At 51.5% G+C, this 27,607-nt stretch overlaps 1 protein-coding gene across 2 annotated transcripts; it reads left to right on the forward strand.

The window, feature by feature from the left end:
* Positions 1-25,525, forward strand: LOC133359493 (E3 ubiquitin-protein ligase TRIM7-like). Of its 2 annotated transcripts, XM_061577909.1 has the most exons (6): positions 1-631; positions 926-1,021; positions 14,396-14,629; positions 17,194-17,216; positions 17,689-17,792; positions 24,943-25,525. In XM_061577909.1, exons 1-6 carry the CDS (start codon positions 74-76, stop codon positions 25,488-25,490), a joined length of 1,563 nt encoding a protein of 520 aa, XP_061433893.1. In that variant the 5' UTR covers positions 1-73; the 3' UTR covers positions 25,491-25,525. The 2 variants fall into 2 exon arrangements, with proteins under 2 accessions (XP_061433893.1, XP_061433892.1); XM_061577908.1 differs by lacking the exon at positions 14,396-14,629.
* Positions 25,526-27,607: the final 2,082 nt, after the last annotated feature.

Here is a 27,607-nt window from a genome sequence, read left to right on the forward strand (position 1 = left end):
TGTGTGAGCTGCTGCTGCGATAGCTCCTCCGTGTGCCGCGGCGAGCGACTGAGTCCGAGTGAAGCCATGGGCCATGGCGAGCGCGTCTCCCAGTGATTGTGTAGACAGTGAGTTGAGCTGCCCCATCTGCCTGGGCACGTTTGACTGCCCCTCCACGCTGAGCTGCGGACACTCGTTCTGCCTCCGGTGTCTGGACGGTGCCTGGGAGAGAGCGAGCAGCTTCAGCTGCCCGCAGTGCCGAGCGGCCTTCCGTGAGCGGCCCCAGCTGAAGAGGAACGTGGCGCTCGCCAACCTGGTGGAGCAGCTCAGAGTTGCAGAGAGGATGGCTGCAGTTGTTTTCTGTGACGCCTGTGATGACAGGAAGACTCCTGCAGTGAAGACCTGCCTCAGGTGTGAGATGTCCCTTTGTGAGTCCCACCTGAAACCTCACCTGAACAACCCGAAATTGATGGACCACGTCCTGGTGGCTCCCATTGTCAGCCTGGAGGAGCGAAACTGCCAGCAGCATGGAGACCTTTACAGGTTCCTCTGTAAGCAGGACGAGAGCCTCGTGTGCAGGGACTGCACCATCGCAGGAGACCACATAGGACATCGGGTCATCACGCTCAAGGATGAGCACCAGACATGTAAGGTGAGGCCCTCAAGGAGTGAGAGCTACTCAGATACAACTCGAACTGATAAAAGCTGTCACTGGCCATAACAACATGGGAAGTAAATAATCAGTGTTACTGGGATTACTAAAAACATCTCATGCAACGAACATCACCATGAGTTGATTCTCTCTCCACCGTCCCTTGCCCTTTTAGACTTTTTCAATCAGCCGGGTCTGACTTTCTGGCCATCACTGTGAAAGGCTCCGTGTGTTGTGGTGCTGAGAGGGAGTCGCTCAGGAAGTGACTCCCTTTGGTGACTTCGTCTCTTACAGAGTGGAGTCGGAGAGCAGACGCGAGCAGTGGAGGAGAAGAGGAAGAAGGCGGAGGCGTCCGTGGGACAGATGAAGGCCACTCGCAAGGACGTGCAGGTACGATGCGTGGACTTTGTTACCCTATGACCTCCACCCTATTTGAAGTCTGTGACTCTCCCTGTGAGGACAACTTCATAGACTCAAGTAAACTTTGTTACTTTTGAATCAATGTGTAGTAACTGCAGGATTTTGAACTATTATTATTATCGCTATGGGTGCTTTAAATGTAAACAAATACAACGTTTATGGAAAAAAAGTAATATCTGGTGAGACTGCAAAGTATTTCGCAGGATAACTCGAATGACTTGCAATAGGTGAGATAAAATAACACAGTATGGAGCAAGAACTGTATTGAATCATAAATTATACATTAAATGAGTGAATATGATAAAATGCGACTGGAAATCGTATATTAAATGCTACAATAAACACAAGAGATGCGGCTTCAAGAGCGTGTAGGGAATGCAGGAAAACACTTTTGCGCTCATGACACACATTCAACTGTCAAGCAGACACAACACAATGTAGAGTCAATGACTTTAAAACATTTTTAATTGAATGTGAACGAATCGTGATATATTAGTGAATCACTCTTTGAGTGTCGTACATTTTAATGGCAAGGATAATTACGTGATTGCGTCTACTAGGGATATGTCATCAATGGTTTCGCTCTGAGCCTGTTTGCATTGTCGCATGCATGAGTTTGTTCATTCGTTCGTTTCTCAATCCACTTGTCCTGGTGAGGGTCGCGACAGCAGAATATTGAGTAGGGTGGTCCAGACCTCCCTTTCCATAGTGACAGACTCTAGCACTTCCTGTGGAAATTCCCAGGCATTCCTAGGCCAGCCGAGTGACATAGTCCCGCCAACGTGTCCTGGGTCAGCCCCAGAGTCTTCAATCAGTGTAACATTGCCAGGAGAGTTCCAGGGGGAGTCTACGGGGTTCCAGGGGGAGTCTACAGGTCCCCAAACCACCTCAACTGGCTCCTTTCGATCTGGATAAGCAGTGGCCCCACTCTGAGGCTTTTCTGGATTACCGAGCTTCTCACCCGAACACGGAAAGTGAGCCCACCAACCATGTGGAGAAACCTAATTCCGGTCCCTTGTACCCGCAATCTCATCCTTTCAGTCATTACCCAAAGCTCATGACAATAGGTGAATGTGGGAACATAGATCGACCTCTAAAGCAAGAGCTTTGTTCAAGAGCTCAAGTCCTGCTTCACTACCAGGGAATGGTACAGTGCCTGCAACACTTGGAAAGACGCACTGATCCACCGGTCGATCTCCCGCTCCCACTTACCATCACTCGGGAAATAAATTTCGAGGTACTTGAACTCCTCTAGAAAGGGTAGCTGTTCCCTCCTTACCTAGAGAGCACACTCCACCATCTCCTAGGAGTGAACCATGACCTTAGATTTGGTGCGCTGATCCTTATCACAGCCGCTTCACATTCGGCATCAAAACGTTCAAGTGCACGCTGGAGATCACGGACTGACGAGGAAAAGAGAATAACGTCATCTGCAAAAAGCACCTCCATGCCCCGTACTGAATACTCTCCATATTTCGGCTGTGCCTTGATATCCTGTCCATGAATATCACAAACAGGAGTGGAGACAAGACACACCCTTGGTGGAGTCCAACACCCAGTGTGGACAACTTTGATTTGACACCAAGAATTTGGACACAGCTCTCACTCTGGGAATAGAGGGACTGGATAGCACACAAAAGCGGCTCTGGTACATCATACTCCCACAGCACCACCCACACGACATTGTAGGGAACACGGTCATATGCTTTCTCCAAGTTTATAAAGCAAAGGTAGACTAGAGAAGCATAATTCCATGACCCCTCAAATATCTGTGAGAAGGAAAAGAGCTGGTCCATTGTTCCACGACCCTGACGCAATCCGTCTTGTTCCTCCTGAACCTGAGGATCAACCAACTGGCCGGAGCCTCCTTTCCAGCACTCAAACATTGGATTTACCTCTGTAGTTGGAGCACACCCTCTAGCCCCTTTTTTAAAAATGGGAACCACGACTCCAGTTTGCCTTCCATGCAACATTGAAGAGGCCTGTTAACCACAACACTCCTATACTGTCCAGCGCTTTCAACAACTCTGAGTGAATCTCGTCCACCCCAGCAGCTTTGCTGCTATGAAGGCCTTCGACCGCCGCAGTGACGTCCGAAGCCGTGATGAATCCCACCCACCCAGCTGTTTCCATGGCTACCTTCTGAGAGGAGGGCATCAAAGTGTTCCTTACACCTCTTGGCTATCTGCTTAGTTGAGTTCAATGTTAGTGAGAACAGCCTGGGCCATGTCCCGTCGACGTAATGCGTCTGATGGTTTGCAAGAAGATCTTTGAGGCTGCCCAGTAGTCTCTCTCCATGGTCTCTCCAAGCGCCTCCCATCTCCGGGCTTTCACTTCAGCAATTGCTACCGCTGCCACCCTCTTGGCAAGCTGGTATCTCTCAATCGAGTCGGGAGACCTTTTTCTGAGCATATCTCGGAAAAAGTCTCCTTATTCAACTTGACAGCATCCCTCACCACTAGTGTCCACCAGCGGAACCTACGTTTGCCACTTTCACAGGCACTAACTGCCTTCCAACAACAGCTTTTCGCAGTCGCATCCACAATCGAGGTCATAAACATCGTTCACTCAGACGCAATGTCCATCATCTTCTCTGCATTTGGTCTTCCACCAGACGTTCCCAGAAAAGCTGCACTATTCGTTCGGGCCTTCCCCATCTATCTGGTCAGTGCCCCAAGCATCGGCTCTAACTTACCACCAGCCAGTGATCAGTTAACAGCTTTGCCTATTTCTTCACCCGAATGTCCACTAAATATGTCTTTAGGTACAATAATACAACTATAAAGTTAATCATTGACCTTCGGCCCAAGGTGCGCTGGTACCAAGTACACATCAGCATCCTCATGTTCGAACATGGTGTTTGTTATTGACATTCCGTGACTATTGTAGAATCCCAGTAACATCTCACTATTCGGGTTCAGATCAGGTGCGACATTCCCCTTAATCACGCCTCTCCAGGTATCTCCATATTTTTCCACGTGAGCATTGACATCGCCCAGTAAGACTATGGAGTCGGTAGGCGGCACGATTGAGCACTGCACCCATCATCTCCAAGAAGGCTGAATACTCTCAATTGCTATTGGTACATATGCACAGACAACAGTCAGAGTTGTCCTTTCTGAGAGCCGAGGTCTCATTGAGGCGACTCTATCATCCACTGTAGTATGGTGACGTGACGTCATGAGCGCGGTGAGGCGCGATGATGTCATGTCATGGGGAATACTTAAGGGAGACCCCCCGTGACAAAAGCGGGGTCGTTGTGGGAGATTGTGATTGTCTGAAGGAGGTCTCTCCTGCTCGTGACCGGACAGTGTTGGCTGATCCCCCGTCCGAGTTCTACGAGTAGGAGAGCCGAAGATACCGCCAGGGGTAGGGCTCATAGAAGTCTGCAAGAGCCGGATAGGGTTACGTGAATTGCTGCTCTTCTCGGTCGGGCAGTGTTGGTTGAGCCCCTGTCCCTACCCGAGTGAGAGAGCCTTAGAGATAGCCGAGCTAGGGACAGATAGAGCCTGAGGTCTGAGTGAAGGACCGAGTATAGGGATACCTATCTCTGGTGTGGAGCGTTACCCTTTGTGTTTAATAAACCGGCGTAAGCCTTTACAAGGAAATCTGCCTCTGAGTCGTCATGCACCACGCAACACTAGTATCGCACCCGCCCCTCACCTTTCGTCCTGCAGATGGTAGGCCCACAGGACAGCGCCACGTAGCCGGGTTACGTGGGTCTCCCACCCACCAGGCTCTTCTCGGCAAACACCAAAACCGAGGCCTGGCTCCATGTGGTTGTCCTGGTATACCTTGTCTGGGCGAGGTTCTCTGATTTTTGTATTTTTAACCATTCATAAAGTGATGTTTTTTTGGACCATTATTTGTCTGGAACATCCCCCCTGACCTGTTCACCAAGGGACACCCTACCAGGAACACAAGACTCCAGGCGACATAGGTCTGAAGGTCATTGGAACACACAAACCCCACCACAACGATAAGGTTACAAGTATCCAATGTCATGCAAATCCTATTGTAAAAGAGGGCATCAAGTCAGCTGGTGATAATGTACACAACATCTCCGTGTTGTGGAAAATATTAGTAATAAAAACAGATAAGCAGATAATAGATCCCCATCAAATATCTACCTCTGTATAAAAATCATGAGAAATTGACACATCCCATCAGCCCCACGACGTGGGAGTGCAACATTTCAAAAGTATTGAATGAGTACAAGCAAGCTCTGGACTGGTTTCCACACCCAGTGTCTCAGTATCAGTCAGGCTTTCTGTAGTCAATGCTGGTGTACTTCCCTATATTTATAGGCAAGGACCTTCTCGTGAAGATATTGGTCGTAGTTCGATGCCAAATAATAATACACAACTCAACCATCATTATTTTATTTTTTGTGGAGAATATAACTAAGAAAATATATAAGCGGATGATATTTTTGCATTATAGATTTGTCTCTCCACCTAAAATACATATTTCTAACATCCACAGTCTTCTGGGAGTGCATAGATATGTAATGCGAGCAAGGATTGAGGGGGGGCGGAGTCTGGGTCACGTGGGGAGTGGGTGGAGTTAGGGTCACGTGGGTGAGAGGATTTAGGGAGAGAACCGGAAGGGGAAGGGGGAGTTGAGACGGAGTGAAACACGAGGAGGCCACGCTGGGCAAGACGGAGAGAGTGGCGCGGTCGCCACGCGGTGGGAGACGACGACATCGTCAGCCATCGGTGTCAGACGGAGAGAGCTAACGGGGCTGTGAGAGGCTAGCTGTGTACGGGGCAGCAGTGACGCTAGATAGCGGAGCAGCGGTGTGGCTGCAAGGATTGCATATTGGAGCAGCAGGGAGACTGCATATCGGAGCAGCCGAGGCTGTGGAGAGGTCGTCGAGTGGGACGCGGGCCTGAGCGAGACGCCGTGGTATTGATATTCTACGAACCCAATAAAGGACAACGGAGATCGACATCTGAGAGAGAGTCCTTTATTACATTGGTGTCAGAAGTGAAACAGCATGTCAAAACAGCTCAGGAGGAAGACCGTCCCTGCACCATCTTCGGCAACATCTTCCGACGACGACCTCCTTCCAGCGGTGGCGCTACCCACGATGGAGGAGGAAAGCGGAGCGGGGACGAGTGGGGTTCCAGCCGTGCAGGACGTGGCCGCCTCGGTGGGCCCATCCGCGCGACTGGATGCTGAGGACGGATGGCGACAGGTGGCAGCGCAACTGGAGGCGCTGAAGACGGTGTTGGCGCAATTGTGCGTCCTTGTGAGGCCGGCGACGACTTCGGGGAGGCCCGGGGGGGAACAACGGGCCGGGGCCTTGCCATCGCCATCAGCCCTCCCGACCACGCGGCACGAAGACGCCATCTTGGGCGTGGCCGAGGAGGGATGGCGGGAAGCCGCCATCTTGCGCCCTCCGCCGCGGGAAGCCGCCATCTTGCACACGTTGCGGAGCGACGCCATCCTGTCACTGCCGCGCGTGTCACCATCGGAGGAGGTCGGAGGAGCAAGAACCCGCAGCCGTCATTTAACAACGGTCAAAGAATTCTCAATCGGCGACGATTAGAGCGCATTCGCCTGCCATTTTCAAGCGGCCATACGCTCCGCCAAATGGAAGTCTTGATGGAGCGGAAGAACCGGACGGTTTTTCCGCTCCATCAAGGCCAACAAGAAGAAGATGCTGCAGGGTGTCTTTGAGGAGATGGCGGATGCGTACGAGCCTCCGGACGACGCCCATCGGAGATTTGTTCAGCGCCAACGGGCGCCTGATGAATCGCCGGTGGCCTTCAGAGGTGCAGTTCTGGAACTGGCGATGGCGGCATACCCCAAGACGGAGCCCGATTTGTTGGAGCCCCTCGTGTTGGGCAAGATGCTCGAATTATCTAGAGACCTGGGGATCCCCATGCCGGTGTGCAGCCATGATAAATTGACGTCCCGTGCTGTGGCTAAGTGCTTGGACGCTCAATTTAATCTCCGACGCTGGAAGCAGGTGTCAACTTGGACGGGGGGGGGCCCATCGTTGAAGGCGGTGCTATGGGGTGGGATCGTACGAAGGCGATCTACGTTCCTGATGACAAGGGTCCGCAGGAGTTGACGGCCGCCTCCACCCAGTGGCCTGCTCAGGGATGGACGGGGCAGAGGTCCGGGCCGCCGGCACGGGAGCGTCGGGACAGGGGGGGTGCCGCGCGTTGGAACGACGTGGAGTGTTTCCGCTGCGGCCGTAAGGGCCACTTCGCCAGGGACTGTTGGGCTCGCATTCCGGGGCCGCCCCAGCAGGAGGCAATGACCACGGACGTCGCGCAAAAAGACCCACCGGGACAGGCAAGTCGGTGCGCACCAGACACCCGGCAAGGCCTGTCACCTCATGCATCACCATCGCCGCACGGTCCGTGTGTCGTTAACAACAAGGTGCCTCCGATTGACCCGTGTCGCTCGCTGTTGCAATGGCGCCGATTGGCACGGAGGGTAGTTGCGGCCGCTACGGGGTCGTCCACGGTACCGGGTTCTATTCAAGGGGTCGAGGTGCGTATTTTGGTGGACTCCGGTGCGTCCGCGACCATTATTTCGGATGTCATTTTCCATCATTTGGGCATTCCGCCAGGGAGAGTGCGAGTGGTTTATGATTCATGCATAGCGGCGAACGGGGGAAGTATGGGCATTGTGGGCCAGGTGGACGCCAACATATCCATTGGGGGGGTGTCAGCTTCAGGGACCGTGCTGATCTATAGGTCTCTCGCTGTACCCTGTTTGTTGGGGACTGATTTCCTGGCAAAAATGCCAATTCAAATAAGGATTGATCAAAACTACATTGAATTACCAGGGGGGCGGAAAATTTCGTTCTTACCATCGCCATGGGGCCGGCCTGCCCCTGTTTGCCAGGTGCAGGCGCTGTCCGAGGTATCTGTTGACATTCCACCTGGTTCGCAGATGCTTATCCCGTTGAGATATCGGAAGCCAGTACCTGGCGTTGAGGGAGCGGCGGGGGTTCTGTTATTGCCGTCCACGGCTATAACGGGCGGCTCGGCGCTGGTTGGGGCACAAACAATTGTCCGGCCGGGCCAGCCCCCATTCTTACAGGTGCTAAATGGGAGTGCAGAGAATGTCAGTGTCCCGGCCGGAACGGTTGTGGCTCATGCCACGACCGCGTTCACGACCCATGACAACTGGGTCCGCCGGGACATGGTAGGGGGGGTTTCGGGGCCAACGGGGCAGGATGACCGTTGGGTTGCCGAGTTATGCGGGGAGAATTCATCCCTGACCAGAGAGCAACGGTCCGCGCTTTGCGCACTGTTGCTAAGTTATTCCGACGTGTTCAGCTCGGATGATTTTGACTTCGGACGCACCTCCCTGCTTTCCCACCACATTGATACGGGGGATGCCGCTCCGATTCGGTTTGAACTCGCATCGGTTGAGCCCGACGGAGCGGGATCAGGTTCGCGGTGCAGTGGAGGACATGCTAGCCGCTGACATTATATCCCCGTCTAACAGTCCATGGGGCGCGCCGGTAGTCGTTGTTAAGAAGAAGGATGGGAAACTGCGATTTTGCGTCGATTTTCGGAAATTGAATAAGGTGTCCGTCGCAGACGCGTACCCACTTCCGCGTATGGATGATTCCCTCGATACCTTGTCTGGGGTGAAGTTTTTTTCAACATTGAATCTCTCTTTGGGATTCTGGCAGCTTCCCCTTGACGAGTCCTCGAGGGAAAAGATGGCTTTTCGTACGCCGCAGGGACTGTTTCAGTTTAATTGCCTTCCGATGGGCTTGAATGCGGCTCCCGCCACTTTTCAGTGGTTGATGGAGCTGGTGTTAACGGGTCTGCAGTGGGAGACATGTTTGATTTATTTAGACGATGTCATCGTCTTTAGCCGCACATTTGACGAACATTTGCAGAGATTGGAGACGTTTTTTGCTAGGATGCGCTCTGCAAATTTAAAATTCAAACTGTAAAAGTGTCACCTACTGCAACGATCCGTGCGTTATTTGGGACACATAGTCAGTGCGGACGGGGTGGCCACGGACCCGGAGAAGACGGCGTGCGTCCGCAACTGGCCAACCCCGGCTTCGGTTTGGGACGTACGTCGCTTCCTGGGGTTCGCCTCATACTATCGCAGGTTCGTCCCGAAATTGGCTATGATCGCTAGGCCCTTGCACCTCCTTACGGGTAAGGGTCGGAGGTTCAGTTGGGGTCCGCCGGAGGAAGCGGCGTTTCAGGGCCTACGCGATCAGTTGGCGACGGCGCCGACATTGGACTATCCGGATTTTGATCGACCTTTTATTCTGGATACAGACGCTAGTGACACTGGGATTGGGGCCATTCTGTCACAGTCCAAGGGCGGCGTAGAACGCGTGGTAGCCTACGGTAGCCGTGTACAGTCCCCGGCAGAAACCCGCTACTGCGTTGCTCGCCGCAAATTATTGGCTATTGTCTATTTTCTCCGCCAATATCGGCCGTATCTTTACGGCCGGTAATTTATTGTGCGCACGGACCATGCGGCTCTGCAATATGCCCTGAGGGTTGACCAACCATCTGGCCAACTGGCACGATGGTTGGAGACCCTGCAGGAATTTTCCTTCGACATACAATATCGGAAGGGGTCGCGTCACGCGAATGCGGACGCACTCTCCAGATTACCGCAGGGGTCCCCTTGCGCTTGCACGTCGGGTACGAATAGGTGTACGCCGGTTCAGCTACCCCCTCGGCCTGTCGTGTCAGCTGTCGAGGTGCCTGGGGCTCCGGTGTGCCCAGGACCGGCTGATGGGGTTCTGAACCTGCCGCGCTCGGTATGGATTCGCGAACAATTGCTTGATGACTCGTTGGGAGCTTTACGGAGTTGGGCTGCGAAAGGAGCGGGGAGATTGCTGTCCGGTGGGACGCCGGGGGCCGCTCTCCAGGATGGTTTGCTCATGTGGAGAGAGGGATTGCATTACCGCTGGCGTCTGGTAGTACTGTCGTCGCTACGGTACGAATTGATTCGGACTCTGCACGGCGACACTTTATTACATCTCGGGGTGCAGAAGACTTTGTTAACATTGCAGCGAGACTACTTCTGGCATGGCATGACGACGGATGTCGTCGGACACATTCAGGCATGTCCCGAGTGTGCCCGGTGGAAGCCGCCTAAAAACCCTTACGTGCCGCCGGTGCAGTCTATACAAGTGTCTCGAATCAACGAGTTGGTGGCGCTGGATTTTTTGGGACCTTTCCTGCCATCCGCTAGGGGTAATAAATATTTGCTGGTCGGGGTAGAATATCTTTCCCGCTGGCAGATGGCTTGGCCTTTACCCGACCAGTCGGCGGCATCTATCACGGACGTCTTCCTATTTGGATATGTGATGGACAAGGGGGCGCCGGAGAGGGTGCTCACGGATCAGGGGCGAAATTTTTTTTCGAAATTGTTGGCAGAGGTGTGCGCTGCGCTGGGAACAAAGAAGGTCCGTACGTCTCCCTACCACCCGCAGACGGATGGCATGGTGGAACGCCTTAATCGGACGCTGTCGGCCATGCTATGTCACACGGTTGACGAAAAACAAGCTGATTGGGACTTGCATATACCTGGAGTACTCTCCGCGTATCGGATGACGCCTCATGCGTCCACTGGGTATTCTCCATTTTTTGTAATGTACGGCCGCGAGAATGTGCCGCCGGTGGAAGTACAGTTGGGTACGGGGGTGAAGGGTCCTGTTAAACCTCTCCCCGAATATATTCAGGACACTGTTCGACGCGTCGCCGAAGCACGGGAGGGGGCCCAATTGGCTACTGCCAAGACGCAGGCTTGAAACGAGCGTTGCGCCCGGCGCTCAACCGGTACATGCCCCTGGCGAGTAGGGGACATGGCATGGCTGCACTGCCCGCAAGTGCGGCCGGGGACCTCCCCTAAGCTTCACAAACCATGGCAGGGGCCGGTTAAGCTTATTGAAGTCCCTAACCCGCAATCTGCATGGGTTCCGTTCGGATCGCGGTGCTGGAACGTTCATACGTGTAGATTGAAGCCCTACGTGGCCCCGCGGATGGATGCGTCATCCCCTGATGTTGCCTTGCTGGTGTCTGTTGCGCCCGACGCACCTCTGCCCTTGCCTGTTGACTCTGCAAGCGCGCCTGTCGTGCCTTCTACAGACGAACCAGCCGTGACGCAGGTGGATGTGGCGAATCCTGCTCTGGATGGGCCTACCACGGCGACGGGGCCACTTGACCCCGCTGCCCCTCCAACCCCACCACAGACACGGTTGCCAGAGACCCCGGACTTGGGTCTTCCTGGGGAACGGGACCTTGGCGTTGACGGGCCTCCAACAGCGGCGGGCGGTTTTACTCCCGTCGATCTTAAGACCCCGTCGCGTTCTCGGTCTGTGGGGGGACCGCCGCCCGTTCGGGACGGGCCGGCGACCCGCACGCATTCCAAATCCCTTTCCTTTCGTTGATTGTTATTGTTCTTGTTGTTCTTGTTATCGTTCTTATATTCTCCGTTGTCCAGTGATGCCAGATGGTTCCAATATTGCTCGCATTATTTGATTGTAATTATTGCAGCCGAGGACGGCTGGGTTTTCATTAGGGGGGGGGTCGTGTAATGCGAGCAAGGATTGAGGGGGGGCAGAGTCTGGGTCACGTGCAGGGTGGGTGGAGTTAGGGTCACGTGGGTGAGAGGATTTAGGGAGAGAACCGGAAGGGGAAGGGGGAGTTAAGACGGAGTGAAACACAAGAAGGCCACGCTGGGCAAGATGGAGAGAGTGGCGCGGTCGCCACGCGGTGGGAGACGTCGACACCGTCAGCCATCGGTGTCAGACGGAGAGAGCTAACGGGGCTGTGAGAGGCTAGCTGTGTACGGGGCAGCAGTGATGCTAGATAGTGGAGCAGCGGTGTGGCTGCAAGGATTGCATATTTGAGCAGCAGGGAGACTGCATATCGGAGCAGCCGAGGCTGTGGAGAGGTCGTCGAGCGGGACGCGGGCCTGAGCGAGACGTCGTGGTATCGAGATTCAACGAACCCAATAAAGGACAACGGAGATCGACATCTGAGAGAGAGTCCTTTATTACAGATATAGCAGCTTTTATTCAGTATATGTGTAGGAAATAGAATGGATCACTACAGCGCATAGCGCTAGGTTCAGTAGAATTAGGGATTGTGGGTGTAGCAGTCAGCACAGCAGGCAATGCCACGTAGTGGGCCACTATGGGGCGTGGTGCTGGCTGCTGGCGGTGGGGGGCATGTTGGGACATGGCAACCCGGCCGGCTGGCGAAGCACGTGATGTGCCGGGGTGAGGGAGGTAGGGCAAAGATGACCGAGGGGACACGGGGAGCATGGCCCAGGAACTTCTAGAGGGTTCCAGAAGTGGGCGTGGCCAAGGGCGGAGCTAGGCCACGCTAAAGGGGCATAAAAGGGAAGCCCTGAGGCTGAATCAGGGCTGTCTACAGGTGGAATGGTACCCGAGGTGCTACGTCTCCGTCTCCGGGGTCGTGGGTCAGACAGCATGTTGGCTGTTCTGACCCGTAAATCGTTATCCCATATGTGAACAGTGTGTAAGATAAAGTGTAGAATAAAGTTGTTGCCTCATCAAATAGTGTCTCAGAAGTGACTCACTACATATTTCCCAAATATACACATCTCACTCACCATGCAACTCCCCAATCATTACACTTCCACTTAGAGTTGACAACTACCCAGGTTTGACTTGGACAGCCCAGCCATTGGCATCTGTGTTCAGGTGGCAGGAATTTATTTGTAACGAAATATTGTGGTATTGTGTTGAAGTTTATTACAATATACTGCACAGCTTTGATAAATCTAGGCTGACTGAAATATGTCCAGGTTTGGTCCGAGGAAAAGGAAGCTATCCTGTGTTTACTGTCATGCGTAGTGATAGGGCCCTGAATATTAATTGTTACACAGAAAATCCCATTTTGCCAATTCTAGACTTGAAGCTTTCGTGACTGCAAGGAATCATATTATTAGGTGTTTTCGGTAAAGTCACGTAGGTAAAACATCAAAATTAATAAAAATAATAAAATAAAAATAAAGATCACGACGTTTCGGAGGCAACACAAGTCTCCGTCATCAGGTGGGGCAGTCACAGCCAGATCAGCTGCATCAAGTGAGGCAATGATTCAAGATGTAATCCCTTAAAAGCGAGTTGAGGGGGGAGGAGAGGGGGGGGAGGGGCTCATCAGAATGTGGTAGCCAATGAATGGAAAGTATCGGGAGAGAAGGGCCAGTTACCCAGTTAATTTGCAAGGGAAATCCTTGATGCATCAGCATAGAACAAAAACAATATAAGTTGATAGTTGGGTAGGGACATGCGACATTTGAAAAAAATGCATCAGAGCTACAGGAGGAAAAAAATCATTAAAAACAAATATTAACAATATTAACAAAATAAACAAAAGGCGTATTGCACCAAAAAATGGTTAATTAATGGTTAGAGAACAGAGGAGCGCGAGGTGAAGTAAACAATTGCATGTATGCCAATCGTGCTAATCAGAGGTGCGGGGTTCAGACAACTGAACACAAACAGCAGTTCTATAGAAATGAGTTTTCAATCTAGATGATGGAGAAATTCATAGCTCCAGTGGCTTCCTAATATTGGAAGGAAGAACGTTCCAAACGGCCGCAGAAGTGCACCTGAAAGCGTGCGATGCAGTGGCCATCTTTGTTCGATCGAGTGAATAAAAAAACATAATGGAAATGCAAAAAGTAACAGCAAAAGGGTTGGGTCCAGGTACAGCAGCTCAAAGTGTGAAGTCCTGAGCTAGAGTGATTTTAAACGGTGGAGGGAGGGGAAAGAGGCCAGCCTATGCTGAGAGGAATGGACATTCCAGTAACGTGAGGTAATTTTAATAACAGGTAATTTTAGTAAGTTATTAGCAGTTATTTTCTCCATATTTGTGCATAAAATATCTCAGTTGTATTGAACAATGCTTTTTTGTATGTTTTGGGTCAGTACATTTGTTTTAGGAATGCATCTTAGGCCATATAATGGGACCGTATGGAAAATTGTCTTTCGATTTACAATTGAATAGTTTCACTTAATGCTGTGTTAATTTCCGCAGAGGAATTCAATTTAACTGTTTTATCTTACTAACCATATTATGAATGTGAAGGAACTAAATTTCGATTTAAAGCTTTCGTGACTGCAGGGATTCATCTTCTTGGTTCTTTCGGTAAAGTCACGTGACTTTACCGAAAGAACCAAGAAGGTGAAGAAACTAGATACTTAAAAGTTATCGACCTGTTCAATGAGATGCGAGTACAGAGACATAATGTGGAGGTAGGGCAAAACTGGTTTGGAGTAGCCAGAAAACAATGTGACTTTGGTATTTATAGCATTAAATATGAATTGATAGCATCCATCACACACCCTTGCAGGATTGCATGGTTCAGACCAAGGCTCGTATCTCAGGCGAGTTCGCCCGCATGAGGGCGATGCTGGATGACGATGAGAAGACAGCCTTGGATCACGTGGATGTGAAGGGGGGCAAGCTGCTGTCCCGGATCGAGGAGAACATCGCTCATTACGAGCACGAGATCAGCAACTTAAAGGCAGCAGCCACGCGCCTGCGCGCTCTGCAGGAGGAGAGGGACTCGCTCACGTTCCTGCAGGTAGAGCACTTTCATAGCTAGGATAGTACTCGACTTACGAACACAACTAGTTCCCAGGCCAGTTCGCAAAGTCGAACAGTTCATAAGTCGGAACACAACAATGTACCCTATTTGAATTCCATTACAGTTGCTGTCATGAAATCTTTTCTGGTTCAATAAAAAACTGAAGCATTGTTAAACTCATAAATAAGAAGAAATACTGTACATTTTCAAGTAACACTGTAAAATAACTGTATAGTATTTTTCGATTTAAAGCTTTCGTGACTGCAGGGATTCATCTTCTTGGTTCTTTCGGTAAAGTCACGTAGAAGGGAAATAATAAAATAATAAACATTCACTACAATTGAACACACAAACTCACACACGGGGGAGGCACATACAAATGAAAGACACACAAACAGACACGCACACGGACGCTACAAAAAACACACACACGGGGCATTTGTGCACGGACAGACACAACAACCGCCATTCACCACTAAGTGGCGGTGATGTCAACACGACGCTTGTGCCAGGCTATGTGCACGTTGAGGCCACGTGAAATGTCGAATACCCGCTAGCAGGAGGTCACGGGGCAGACCCAGGTGCCACAGGTCGACTGACTGAGATGACTGGCTGATGCACCACCTGTACCCCCTACTGTGCCAACTTGCGGTACTTTTGCCACCCTCTCGTTGTTGTAAGCGTCGCTTCTCCACCCTCCATTGTTGTTGGAGGGCGACTGCTTCCAACTGCCCAGTAGCGTCCTTCACGAGCCTCCTCCACAGAGGCCGATCTTGACACCGCTGGTACCAGTCATCGGCAAGTCCACTTGGCTCCACATCATCCTATACGACATCCCTTCATCTATTCTCTAGCCCGTGCTGCGCCCGTTTAGCCCCCTCGATCAGGCCGAACAAAAGCTGTTTAGGCATGCGGTGGCTGGGCATGCGGGCTACATGACCCAGCCAATGCAGCCTTGCCTGCTGGAGGAGCTCATCGATGGGACTTTGTCCAAATCTTTCAAGGATTCGTGAGTTCCTCACACAATCCAGCCTGGTTAAACCCAGGATGGATCGTAGGTAGGCCAGCCTAAATGTTTCTAACCGACGAAGATGTTCCATTACGAGAGTCCACTTTTCACAAGTGTAATAAAGCTCGTTGAGGCGACTTCTGGAAACCGTCTTTTATTCAACTTATATTACAGTTTACTTCACGCTGCTGATAGGCAGCGTGAGAGGGACAGATATATAGAGAGAGACGCACTGCCACGTGGCAACTCGGAGCCCCGCTCCCGCGTGGCCCCCTTCCTCTGTTCGTTCCCGTTCTGACCACGTGTCGTCCGTCGCCACCCCTATTTAATACCCGGGTCACGTGGTACGTTTCTGCCAATCCTCGTTAGCCTGCATGGAATCTTCCAGGCTCCCTCGTCAGTTCCCAGGACCATGCCCCTGACTCATCTCCCCATTGGCTGTGGCCAAAGCCAGCAGAACCAATCCTTATAGCTGTCACCTTTCCATCACGTCAGGGCCATGCCCCTAGGCTTCCCCCCATTGGCTGTAAACCAGGACTGGCAGAGCCAATCACCATGACGAGTTGTGATACGTCAGTGAGCCGGATATATCCTCATATTACACAAGCATAGAGAAGGGAGGGAATGACTGTGGCCGAGAAGACCTGAAGCTTCGTGCAGAGCGACAGACCAGGTAGCTTCCACACAACGTTACGCAACCGATGAATAGATAATGCCGCTTGACTGGTTTGGAGTGAGACCTCTACTGTTAAACCGGAGCCAGTCATGAGCACACTGCCCAGGTATGGAAAACTTTCCACTCTCTCCACACCTGTCCTATCACTAATTGTGAGTTGTGGGGGTGGAGTGTCCGATGGTACAAAATACCCAGGCAGGTGCTTAGTTTTGGTGGGGCTGATGGTAAGGCCCCACCTCTTAGTGGCAAGCTCCAGCTTCACCAGCAGCGCCTCCAACTCCTCCTCTGAGTGAGCAGCAATTACCAGATCATCGGCATACATAACATGGTTGAGCAATAGGGAGCCATCCCTTGACCGCACCCGGGCATCGATCAGCCTCCCATTGTATCTGTACCAGATGGAAATTCCCCTGGTACAGCTGTTGAAGGCTTCCCGAGCTACGTGGTCAAAATAGATGTGAAATAATTTGGGAGCCAGAGGACATCCCTGTCGCACACTAAGGTGTACTGGGAATGGCTCCGACTCCAGGCCACATAGTTTTACCCTGGCCCAAAAATTGTCTCAAAATTTCTAACTACTGACAAAGGTAATGCAATGCTCTGGGTGGATGATTATTTCGAATATTGGTTCACAATCACTGCCACTCGATGTTAAGTGCCACGTATGCATATTGCCTGTGGCAATGGTTTGAGAGGTGACACCTTGCTGATGATAATCATCGAGTCCAAACGAGTCCACGGCTTTGTCTTGATTACAACCAACAACACTGGGATACGCAAATGGCTGAGCGCACCCTCATCGCGTCTACCAATAACAGTGTCGTTAACGTGGCTCGAAATGAACTGACTCGCGCCCCCTGTGTCTGACTCCTGCAGGTTCACCTGAAGGAGACAAACCGGTATGGACTCATGAACTCGCACATATTCACACACTGGGTGACGCTGTGTGTGGGACATGATGATGCTGTGTGTGATGATGCTGTGTGTAATGATGCTGTGTGTTAAGATTATTATGTGTGTGATGCTTTGTGTGATGATGCTGTGTGTAATGATGCTGTGTGTTAAGATGATTCTGCGTGTGATGCTTTGTGTTATGATGCTGTGTGATTATTTTTAGTGATGATGCTGTGTGCGATTATGCTGTGTGTCATGATTCTGATTGTGATTATGCTGTGTACCTCGATGATGTGTGATGATGCTGTGTGTGATGATGATGCTGTGTGTAATGATGTTTTGTAGGACACTGGCTGTGTGTGGTGATGCTGCATGTGATGATGCTATGTGTGATGATGCTGTGTGATCATTGCTCTGCGTCATGATGCTGTGTAAGACACGGGCTGTGTGAGTCACTGCTGGTTCTGGTGTCATAAGGAGAGGCGCTCAGAAGGAAGCTCCACACTCATCTCCCAGCAAAGAAGATATTGCCACGATCAGCGCACAGCAGGGAGCTCTGGTCAAACTGCTGCCATTCATGTGTGAGTAACACGGACTCTTTCCACTTGTAAATGTGTAGGGACTTGTAACGTCACTACCGTGTGGGCCTACAACCACACGCGTGACGTCACTATGTGAGGGAGCGTCACTACCGCGCGGGTCCACACAGACATACACACGACGTCACTACGTCTGCATGCGGGAATGACGTCACGGCCGGATCGGGGGGTCTGGAGGCCAAGGGTCAGTACCGCGGAGGTTGTGTGAGGCCATGACACTCTGGATGAACCCGGCTGGACATGTGACCAGATCAAAGTGGGGGCCGGGGGCACTGTGGGGGCCATGTGGTCAGAAGAAGAGCCTTCTCAAGAGTTCTCGAAGGTGGGCATGGCCGGGGTGTGGCCCGGATACGCCAAGGCGCATATAAGCGGGCTCCGCACCTGGTGCGGGGCTGCTCAGGTCCAGAATGAAGATACCTCGTGAAGACGCCTCATGAATGTAATAAACGTCTCCGACATGGTTCAAGCTTCTTCCTTATATTTATTCTTAAGTTGCAGTCCAGCACGTGTCTCCCTCGTTCTTTTGCAGCTGATTCTTTCTTGCTCTCAGGATGCGGCTCACGCGTGCCTCCCACCGCAGTGACACTCACTCTCTCTCTGCCTCGCCGCTGGCTGACGGCATGTCGGAGAGAGGGGAGGCTCTGCTGGTGGAGCCGCCACGTGGCTGATGGTGGTAGCATAGGTGGTGATGACGTTGGGACCCAGGCTCTTCACACCGACGACCCAGAGTCCTCTGCTCCTTCTGCTTATATCCCTCTCGGCGGGGCTAAGCCGCGCCTCTAGCCACGCCCCTCTCGGAACCTTCTAGAGGGCTATCGAGGCTTTTCGCTAGCTCCGCCCATTTACCTTTCACCCAGAAGGGATCCCACTTACTGATTGGATGTGAGACAACATAGCACGTATCTGCAATAACCCCCCGGTTATCCTGTACGTGGCTATTGTAGGTGGTGCACTCTCATTACATGAAGAAGAAGAGTCAAGCCTCAAGTCAGCGTGGCCAACCAGTAGCCCTCCTGGCTTGGCCACGCTAGTCGTATCAGAGTGTCAGTGTTAGTGAGTGTTAGCGAGTGATAGTGTGTGTCAGCGAGGATAGGTCGATGGTCACCACCCTATGTGAAATGTTAAAAGTTACCCATTGTGTTTAACAACAAATAGTTTTGACTCTCAAGTTCAGTATGTGCACCTCTATCGAACCATTTCATTTGGTGTCGGAAGTGGCAAACACTAGGGTTTTATATATCTAGAGTGAGGCGCGATGCTCACACGCCATAGGCAACCTACAAGGCATTCCACGGGAGAAGAGGATGACGACGTAAACCTCATCCCGCCGACAGCCCCGGGGATTGCAGCCCTGGAGAGCCCTGCCGACGATTCGCCGGCGGTGGAGCAACGCTGCGCGGTCGGCAGACCCGTCTCCATCAGAGGATCGTCAAGTGGCAAGAGCTGCTGGTAGCTGCAGCTAACTTGGTCGCCAAGTTCGACGTCGGGGAGCCGTCGACGGAGGAGCTTGGGCCGGGACCACGTGGCAACGGCGCTGTTGCACTCGTGTGTGTGTGTGATAGTGTAGTGATGTACACTTGTGTGTGTGTGATAGTGTAGTGATGTACACTCGTGTGTGTGATAGTGTAGTGATGTACACTTGTGTGTGTGTGATAGTGTAGTGATGTACACTCGTGTATGTGATAGTGTAGTGATGTACACTCGTGTGTGTGATAGTGTAGTGATGTACACACGTGTGTGTATTAGTGTAGTGATGTACACTTGTGTGTGTGTGATAGTGTAGTGATGTACACTCGTGTATGTGATAGTGTAGTGATGTCCACTCGTGTGTGTGTGTGGTAGTGTAGTGATGTACACTCGTGTGTGTGTGATAGTGTAGTGATGTACACTCGTGTGTGTGATAGTGTAGTGATGTACACACGTGTGTGTGTGTGGTAGTGTAGTGATGTACACTCGTGTGTGTGTGTGGTAGTGTAGTGATGTACACTCGTGTGTGTGTGTGATAGTGTAGTGATGCACACTCGTGTGTATGTGTGTGATAGTGTAGTGATGTACACTCGTGTGTGTGTGTGTGTGATAGTGTAGTGATGTACACTCTTGTGTGTGTGTGTGACAATGTAGTATATATCAAGAGCCACAAGCTTATTAATGCGAGACACTTTAATCGACTGCAAGGGCGGGCAGCATTTAATAGGCGGCGGTTTTCGGCGTGAACACTACGCGCAAACCTTGTTGATATTCACAATGTCCGCTGCCATGCCGGGCCAAAAATAATCGAGTTTAAGGGCGGCGAGCGTTTAATGCATTCCAAAATGTATCAGCCGTTCATGAACGGCCACGACATACCTGCCTTTGAGGAATGTAATCACCACGATGCTTTAACGCTGCAGCCCGCCATCCCAACACATCAGCAAGCCCCCTTTCAGGACCATGGGAGCAACCCTTCGCCGGCCCGAGCTATCCCCAAGCAGCCCAACACGGCGGCGCATTCTTATGACGGAAGTGTGCTCATCCTGGAGGCACCCTCACTCGGAGTGGGACAACCCCAAGGCAGCATCACAAGGGACGGGGGTATCAGGGGAAGGCGCCGACACCGCTGCAACAATGGGAGAGGATGACTGCGCGTCCGGAGACCTACAGCGGAGCGAACCCAACAGACAGGCACAATGGCCGCCCGGATGAAGTCGCGACAATGTGTCGGCGTTAGTGTGACGTGTCCCCTTATGATGCGAAACTCGGAATGAATAATCCTGAAGGATATCCAACTAGCGCGACAGCTGTCCCGACAGTTAGTCAACACGCAAAGCGTATTGGAGGGTGGCATGGTTGGATAACACCTCAAAAGTTATTCCATATAGATAGGGCTGGTACTGTTGTACGAAAAATACAATGGCGAGCAGTTCCCGGCGCATTACACAATAACGCTGCTCGGCCGGCGAGAGCACCCTGCTTTCCTACGCCACCACTCTTTCAACGCCGTTCACCACTTATGACAACACAGCACCAATGCCCGTATTGCTGGCATCGGTGTCCAGGATGAACGGCAATGAAAAATCTGGGTACCGGAGGGGAGGGGCGCGCACTAAGCCATCACAGAGGGCAACAAAGGCGGCCTCTTCCTCCGTACTCCACCGAAACTTCTGCCCCTTTGCCATGAGAGTGTGGAGAGGCTTGGCAATGGTGGCAAACTCGGGCACAAAGTGACGGAATTAAGAATCGAAACCGATAAAACTGCGGACCTCACCCACTGACTTGTGGGTGGGCCACATGCGCACGCACACAGTCTCATCGGGATCAGTCGCGATTGCCGATTCACTAAAGATATGGCAGAGGTACCGCACCGACTTTTGTAGTAAATGGCACTTTTGTGGTTTGAATTTTAGATTAGCCTGTCTCATTAAAAAAAAAAAACAGCACGCAGTTGGCCAAGATGCTCCTCAAACGTGCGACCGAACACAATGACATCATCCATATATATCAGGCAGGAGTCCCACTGGAGTCCTTGCAACATAATGCCCCCGATGGATACTTCCGCCACTATCTGTCCCAAAATTCCCAGCGAACCCCCATTATCCATGAAATAGGGAATGGAGACGGGACACAACAAATGGAAATGGGCCGGCAAAATTTTTAAAATAAAAATAAAATAAAACTCAGAAATCATGGTGGCAGAGGCGCCGGTGTCAACCAGGATCCACACTTCAATGCCCTGAATGGTACCGACGACTGTGAATGACCCGGCAGCTGCAGCCACGACTCGACGGGCCAACTGCGACCACTGGTCACGCCCGATAGGCCAACTCTCACCCGACGCCGCGGAGCCTCCACGCGGCGCAACCCGACGAGAAGGAATAACAACTGTACGTGGATAAACACGATCAAAAGATGGGTGAGGTGGGAACGAGGGCCAGATGTGTGGTGCACCGCGACTCGCCTGAGGACACATTAGGAAGGCGATGACGGACGGGGAGATGTGGACGGCGGCCCAAAACGTCCCCAGCACGGCGACCGGCACTCTACAGCGACGTGTCCGGGCCGCCAGCAATTGAAGCAGACGCCGCGAGTGGAGCCCGGCCCTGGGAAGGTAACGTGGAGGCCGGTCGTGTCTCCAATGGCACTCGGCAGCGTGCCTCCGACATCCGGCGCTGGCCACGGCGGCACAAACTGGGGCGGACTCGTCCTTCTCGGAAGTGTCACGCCCTTCCGCCGGTGCAGCACAAGCCACGAGGCCCGAGCATTTCCTCAACCCGAGGTGAGACTGAATACACCGTGCAATCACGAGGGACGTTGGATCGTCATCCTCCATAGCAGGTAGGGTGACATTCAACTCCTTCGCCATCCCCAACAGTCTGTGCCATCACCAGGGAGTCGATGCCCGCCGCCTCCAGTTTCGGGAACGCTGCCTAAGCCAGCGACAAAAGGGAGCTTCTGAAGGCGAGGGGCGTCTTCGGTTTCACGAACCATCGTTCCACGAACCTGTTCCGAACACTGGACGGCGGGTCGTAGATGTTGGCCATATCCTTGAAGGCCGACGCAGCGTGGAGTGCCGTGCAGAAAAAGCGGCATTGAAACGCCTCCCAATCTCCGCCAGATGCCGTGAATTCGCGCACAAACGGGAGTCGGCGATGCAGCGCAGGGACCGTCCTGCTGTGTGGCTAAGGGGGTGGGGAAATGGCGGCCTTCCCGCTGCGCGTTCCCGTCAAAATGGCTGCCGCGAGATCCGGTGGCGTGGCACGAGTGTACATCACTATACTATTACATACACACACGAGTGTACATCACTACACTATCACACACACACGAGTTTACATCACTACACTACCACACACACACACGAGTATACATCACTACACTATCACACACACACGAGTGTACATCACTACACTATCACACACACACGAGTGTACATCACTACACTATCACACACACACGAGTGTACATCACTACACTATCACACACACACACACGAGTGTACATCACTACACTATCACACACACACACGAGTGTACATCACTACACTATCACACACACACGAGTGTACATCACTACACTATCACACACACACGAGTGTACATCACTACACTATCACACAAACGGGTGTACATCACTACACCATCACACACACACGAGTGTACATCACTAAACCATCACACATACGAGTGTACATCACTACACTATCACACACACGAGTGTACATCACTACACTATCACACACACACGAGTGTACATCACTACACTATCACACACACACATACGAGTGAACATCACTACACTATCACACACACGAGTGTACATCACTACACTATCACACACACAGACGAGTGTACATCACTACACTATCACATACACACACACGAGTGTACATCACTAGACTATCACACACACACGAGTGTACATCACTAGACTATCACACACACAGAGTGTACATCACTACACTATCACACACACGAGTGTACATCACTACACTATCACACACACACACACGAGTGTACATCACTAGACTATCACACACACACGAGTGTACATCACTAGACTATCACACACACACACAGTGTAAATCACTACACTATCACACACGCACGAGTGTACGTCACTACACTATTACACACACGCACACGAGTTTACATCACTACACGATCACACACACACGAGTGTACATCATTACACTATCACACACACCTCGTGTGCCGTGCCAGCCTTCACAGGTGCACACCAACACCACTTGCTCCTACAGCCTGTGAAGATGACACAGGGAGATGTTTGTGTTTGCTGTCCACACACAGAGACGCTACGGCGGTGTTGATATCCACGCTGCCACTGCTGCTGTGATCCACTGCCTCCCACGGGCACTACCGCCACCGTAGGGCTGAACGATCAATCGATTTCAAATCGAATTCGCAATTTGAAACAATGCGATTAGCAAATCGCAAAGGCTGCGATTTTTTTGCGATTTGAAAAGTCCTTTTACTTTCTTATTGGAATTGTTTTCTTTTTTATTGTTATAACTTTATTTATTTAACTTAACATTTGTTATATGTTTAATTATTCTATTTCTATTAAAACATGTCAATAAATACATGTTGGAAGCAATTCACATATTTTAAGTTCTCATCCTTGTGTAATATGAAGAGATGCACCTGTGGGGTAACTGGGCCATAGTGATAGGCTCTGCCGTCCTCAGCCCGTGGCCAATGGGACGTCGAGCCAGGGGCGTAGCCTGTGGCTGCATGGCAACATCTGGAAGGTTCCAGGTTGCAAGGCTGATGATTGGCTGCGTAGTATCACGTGGGCCAGGTGTTATAAGGGGTGGAGAGAGACAACTCCGGGTCAGTGTGGAGAGGGGCTGAGGGAGAACCACGTCTGTGTCACCGTCACGCCAGCGACCACGTGGTGGGCCGGAGGCCGTCTCCGACACACACCGTCAACCAGCGGTGCCACGCTCGGGGAATGGAGTAACGGGGAAAAGAGGAAACCAGCGTGTGATGGAGCTGTGAATGAGGAACGAATAAAGAAAAGACACGGCCTCGTCTGGAGCGGATTTATTACACTTGCATTAGAAAGTTTTATGGTATCGTGTGGTAATGCTCCATCACATGTTTTAAATCTATTACACAGTGATTATTGAACTGAAGCTTGACTTTAAAAAGATGTAATCGCAAATCAAACGCAATCTCTTTCAGAAAAATCGCAATTAGAGATTCTCCCCAAATCGTGCAGCCCCAGCACACTGAATGCCGCACCTCTTGGCACCTCGTAAAGCCCCGCAGGGGCTGGGCCTGGGCAGGGCTCGCACGGGTGGCCACCACCACCCTGCCTAGCAGGTGCTACAAGCTGCGGGGCCACGTGGTGGGGCAGTCGCCACCCTGCTAAGCAGGTGCTACAGGCTGCGGGGCCACGTGGCGGGGCAGTCACCACCCTGCCTAGCAGGTGCTACAGGCTGCGGGGCCAGCAGTGGATTCACAAAGTGCCCGTTACATGTCATCACACCGATAGCTACGCATTACAACGTTGTATAATAATGCTCATTTTGAATTGCTCTATTGTAGTGTACGTGCGTGTTAGTGCACGAGTGCTATGCTATTGTTATAATTGTGCTGTTGTTACACGACTACTGCTATTATCGTTACTGCAGACGGACGCTTACCGACTGTGGACCCAAACTCGGCCCACAACGACCTCCAGATTTCCTCGGACCTCAGGACGGTGACGTTGACCGCTGAATCCCAGGGTCGCCCTGATCACCTACACCGCTTTGACTGGTGGCCACAAGCCCTGTGCTCCGAGAGCTTCTCGTCGGGTCAGCACTACTGGGAGGTGGACGTGGGGTGTGTGGCTGAGTGCTGTCAGGTTGGCGTCGCGTACGGGACAATCACACGGAAAGGGAGTGGTAAAGAGTGCAGCCTGGGAGAGAACGACTCATCCTGGGTTTTATATAAAACTAACAACAGCTGCTACGTGCGTCATGGTGGTGTATTGACCTCAGTGCCGGTGAGGGATCCTCCCCAGAGAGTCGGGTGTCACCTGCACTGGGAGGCGGGGCTGCTGTCGTTTTACCTCGCGGACTCCATGGAGCTGTTGCACTCCATCCACCACTCGTTTAGTCAACCGCTCATCCCCGCACTGTGGGTGTGGGGTGATGGTAGCTCAGTGAGGATTCTGGATCTGAGTCGTGCGTCCTGAGAGCACGGAGTGTGAGCTGCGCAGAACGCACAGACTCACGCACACAAAGACACAGATCCCCCGTGTAGCCTTAACAGACTGTTGGGGCAAGTGCTGTTAGCGAGCACCTTTGGGGCCGTCCATAAATGACGTCACGCACCTGGGAGGGGGGGGTCAGACATTTGTGACGATGTATGACTATGGGGGGGGGGTTTGAGAAATGCGCAAAACTTTTAAATAAATGTTTAATCCTACAATATCAGAGTGCAGCGCCACATTAAATACGCACTACAATGACAATAGCTTAAAGCGATTTGAAGAATTTTTTTTGGGGGGGGGGCAGAGCTTTGTGACGTCATATTTGAGGGGGTGCTGACTTTTTGTGACGCCGTGTGACGAAGTGGGGGGGGGGGGGTCATTGTGTTTGTGTCTTTGTTACTGTGTCTGTGCGTGTCTTTGTGTATTTCTGGGCGTGGTGCTGCCTACCCACTCCCTCGTGTGTCACAGTGCCGGTCTTCATAGTTGCTACTCGCTACTAACAGCACTTGCCCCAACAGTCTGTTAAGGGTATATTTGTCTTTATTGTATAGAGGGGTATGTGCGTAGTGTGGGGTGGAGCGGTGGTGCAGTGGTTAGCGCAATGGTGGGGGGGCGGGGGGAGGCAAGGTTCTCTCTGTCGCCATCGTCCCTCGCACCGCGCGCCGCGTGGCGCTCAACGCCGAGAGGGCGGAGTTCCACCGCGGGCGTGCTGGGAACACGCGTCACTTGACGCTACGTGGTGTGACACGCGCCGTCCCCTCCCGGTCACTCGCGCGTTGGGCGATAAACCCGGGGTGGGAATGGGATGGCATCACTAGGGGGGGGATTACTCGTGGTGTGTGCTGAGCGTCGCTTAAAACAATTTTGTTAGAACCAGGGGTCGAGGGACTGCTCCACCCACACAAACTAGGTTTATTTTACAGGGCTAAGAGAGAGAGAAGTTATTTTAAAACCTAGTAGGAGGGATTTCGCCACCAATATTTTTCGTATTAAAGGTTTGTTTTGTTTAACGTTTAAATTATCTTTGGACCTCCAGTCACAACCTTCGATTCATGGGATAACGCCTTCCTCTGATGACAAAAATGGGAACTGTCTTTTGACTTTGAAGTATGTTAATTAAGCCTGACATATATCTCGAGTGAAGATCTACCTTACACGACAACACGACTAATATTGTTTCAACATGCATTAGTACCACACAGACACTGTGTGGTATTACAGGGAGAGACACCACAAACTCCAAATATACAGCAGCTGTCAGGGTCGGAATCCAACCCACGACCTCCTCCATACCAGGCGAGGGAGTTAACAGCACCTAGTCACCACGGCGCCACTTCTGAAGGTGAGACACCAATCCGGTGTGAACCCAACCTCGAGTCTCAGACTGTTTAGAGCTAACCGCATAGATGATTTGAAACGCAATGATTATATCGTACCATTTGTGTACTTGTGTGAACGCGAATCGCATTGTGCTCTGGGCTGTGGGTGAGATTTCTATTTGCTTCATTGCTGGCATGGGTTTGACTTGTTTTGCTTCTTTAATTTTTGTGACCCAGGACACTCTTGTCAATGAGACTCGTCCTGATCTCTTGAGTTCTCATCTCGCTAAATTTTAATCCAACTCGACTGGATCATCATCATCAGCATAAGTATCAGCAGCAGAATTAGTAACAGGAGCAACAGCATCAACAGCAGTAGCTCCATCATTATCAGCAGCAGGAGTAGAACCATCAGCATCAATAATAATATAATCATTATCAGCAATAACATAATCAGCAGCAGCAGCATCATGATCATCATTCGTGCAACCGAGACTCATCCTGGTTAAACAAATCGACTTTAACACATAGGCTTTCACGACCAATATTATCAATGATAAAGTTTTAATGGGTTAGATCGCGAAAATATGCATATATTTGATTGGGTTCTGGGTTACCTGTGAATTGTAATTACATTGTATTGTGGGTCAGGGGTCAATGTGTTTAGGGTGAATAAAAAATGAAATCAGACAATCTATTTTCAAGATTTTCATCCAGGCTGTGAATGTGACTCTCTCATAGCTGAGTCTGACTGACTTGTGTAAACATGTATTTTTTGGG

The sequence above is a fragment of the Lethenteron reissneri genome, chromosome 65, assembly GCF_015708825.2.
Source record: "Lethenteron reissneri isolate LAM-NWPU_2019-01 chromosome 65, ASM1570882v1, whole genome shotgun sequence".
Lineage (NCBI taxonomy): Eukaryota > Metazoa > Chordata > Hyperoartia > Petromyzontiformes > Petromyzontidae > Lethenteron > Lethenteron reissneri.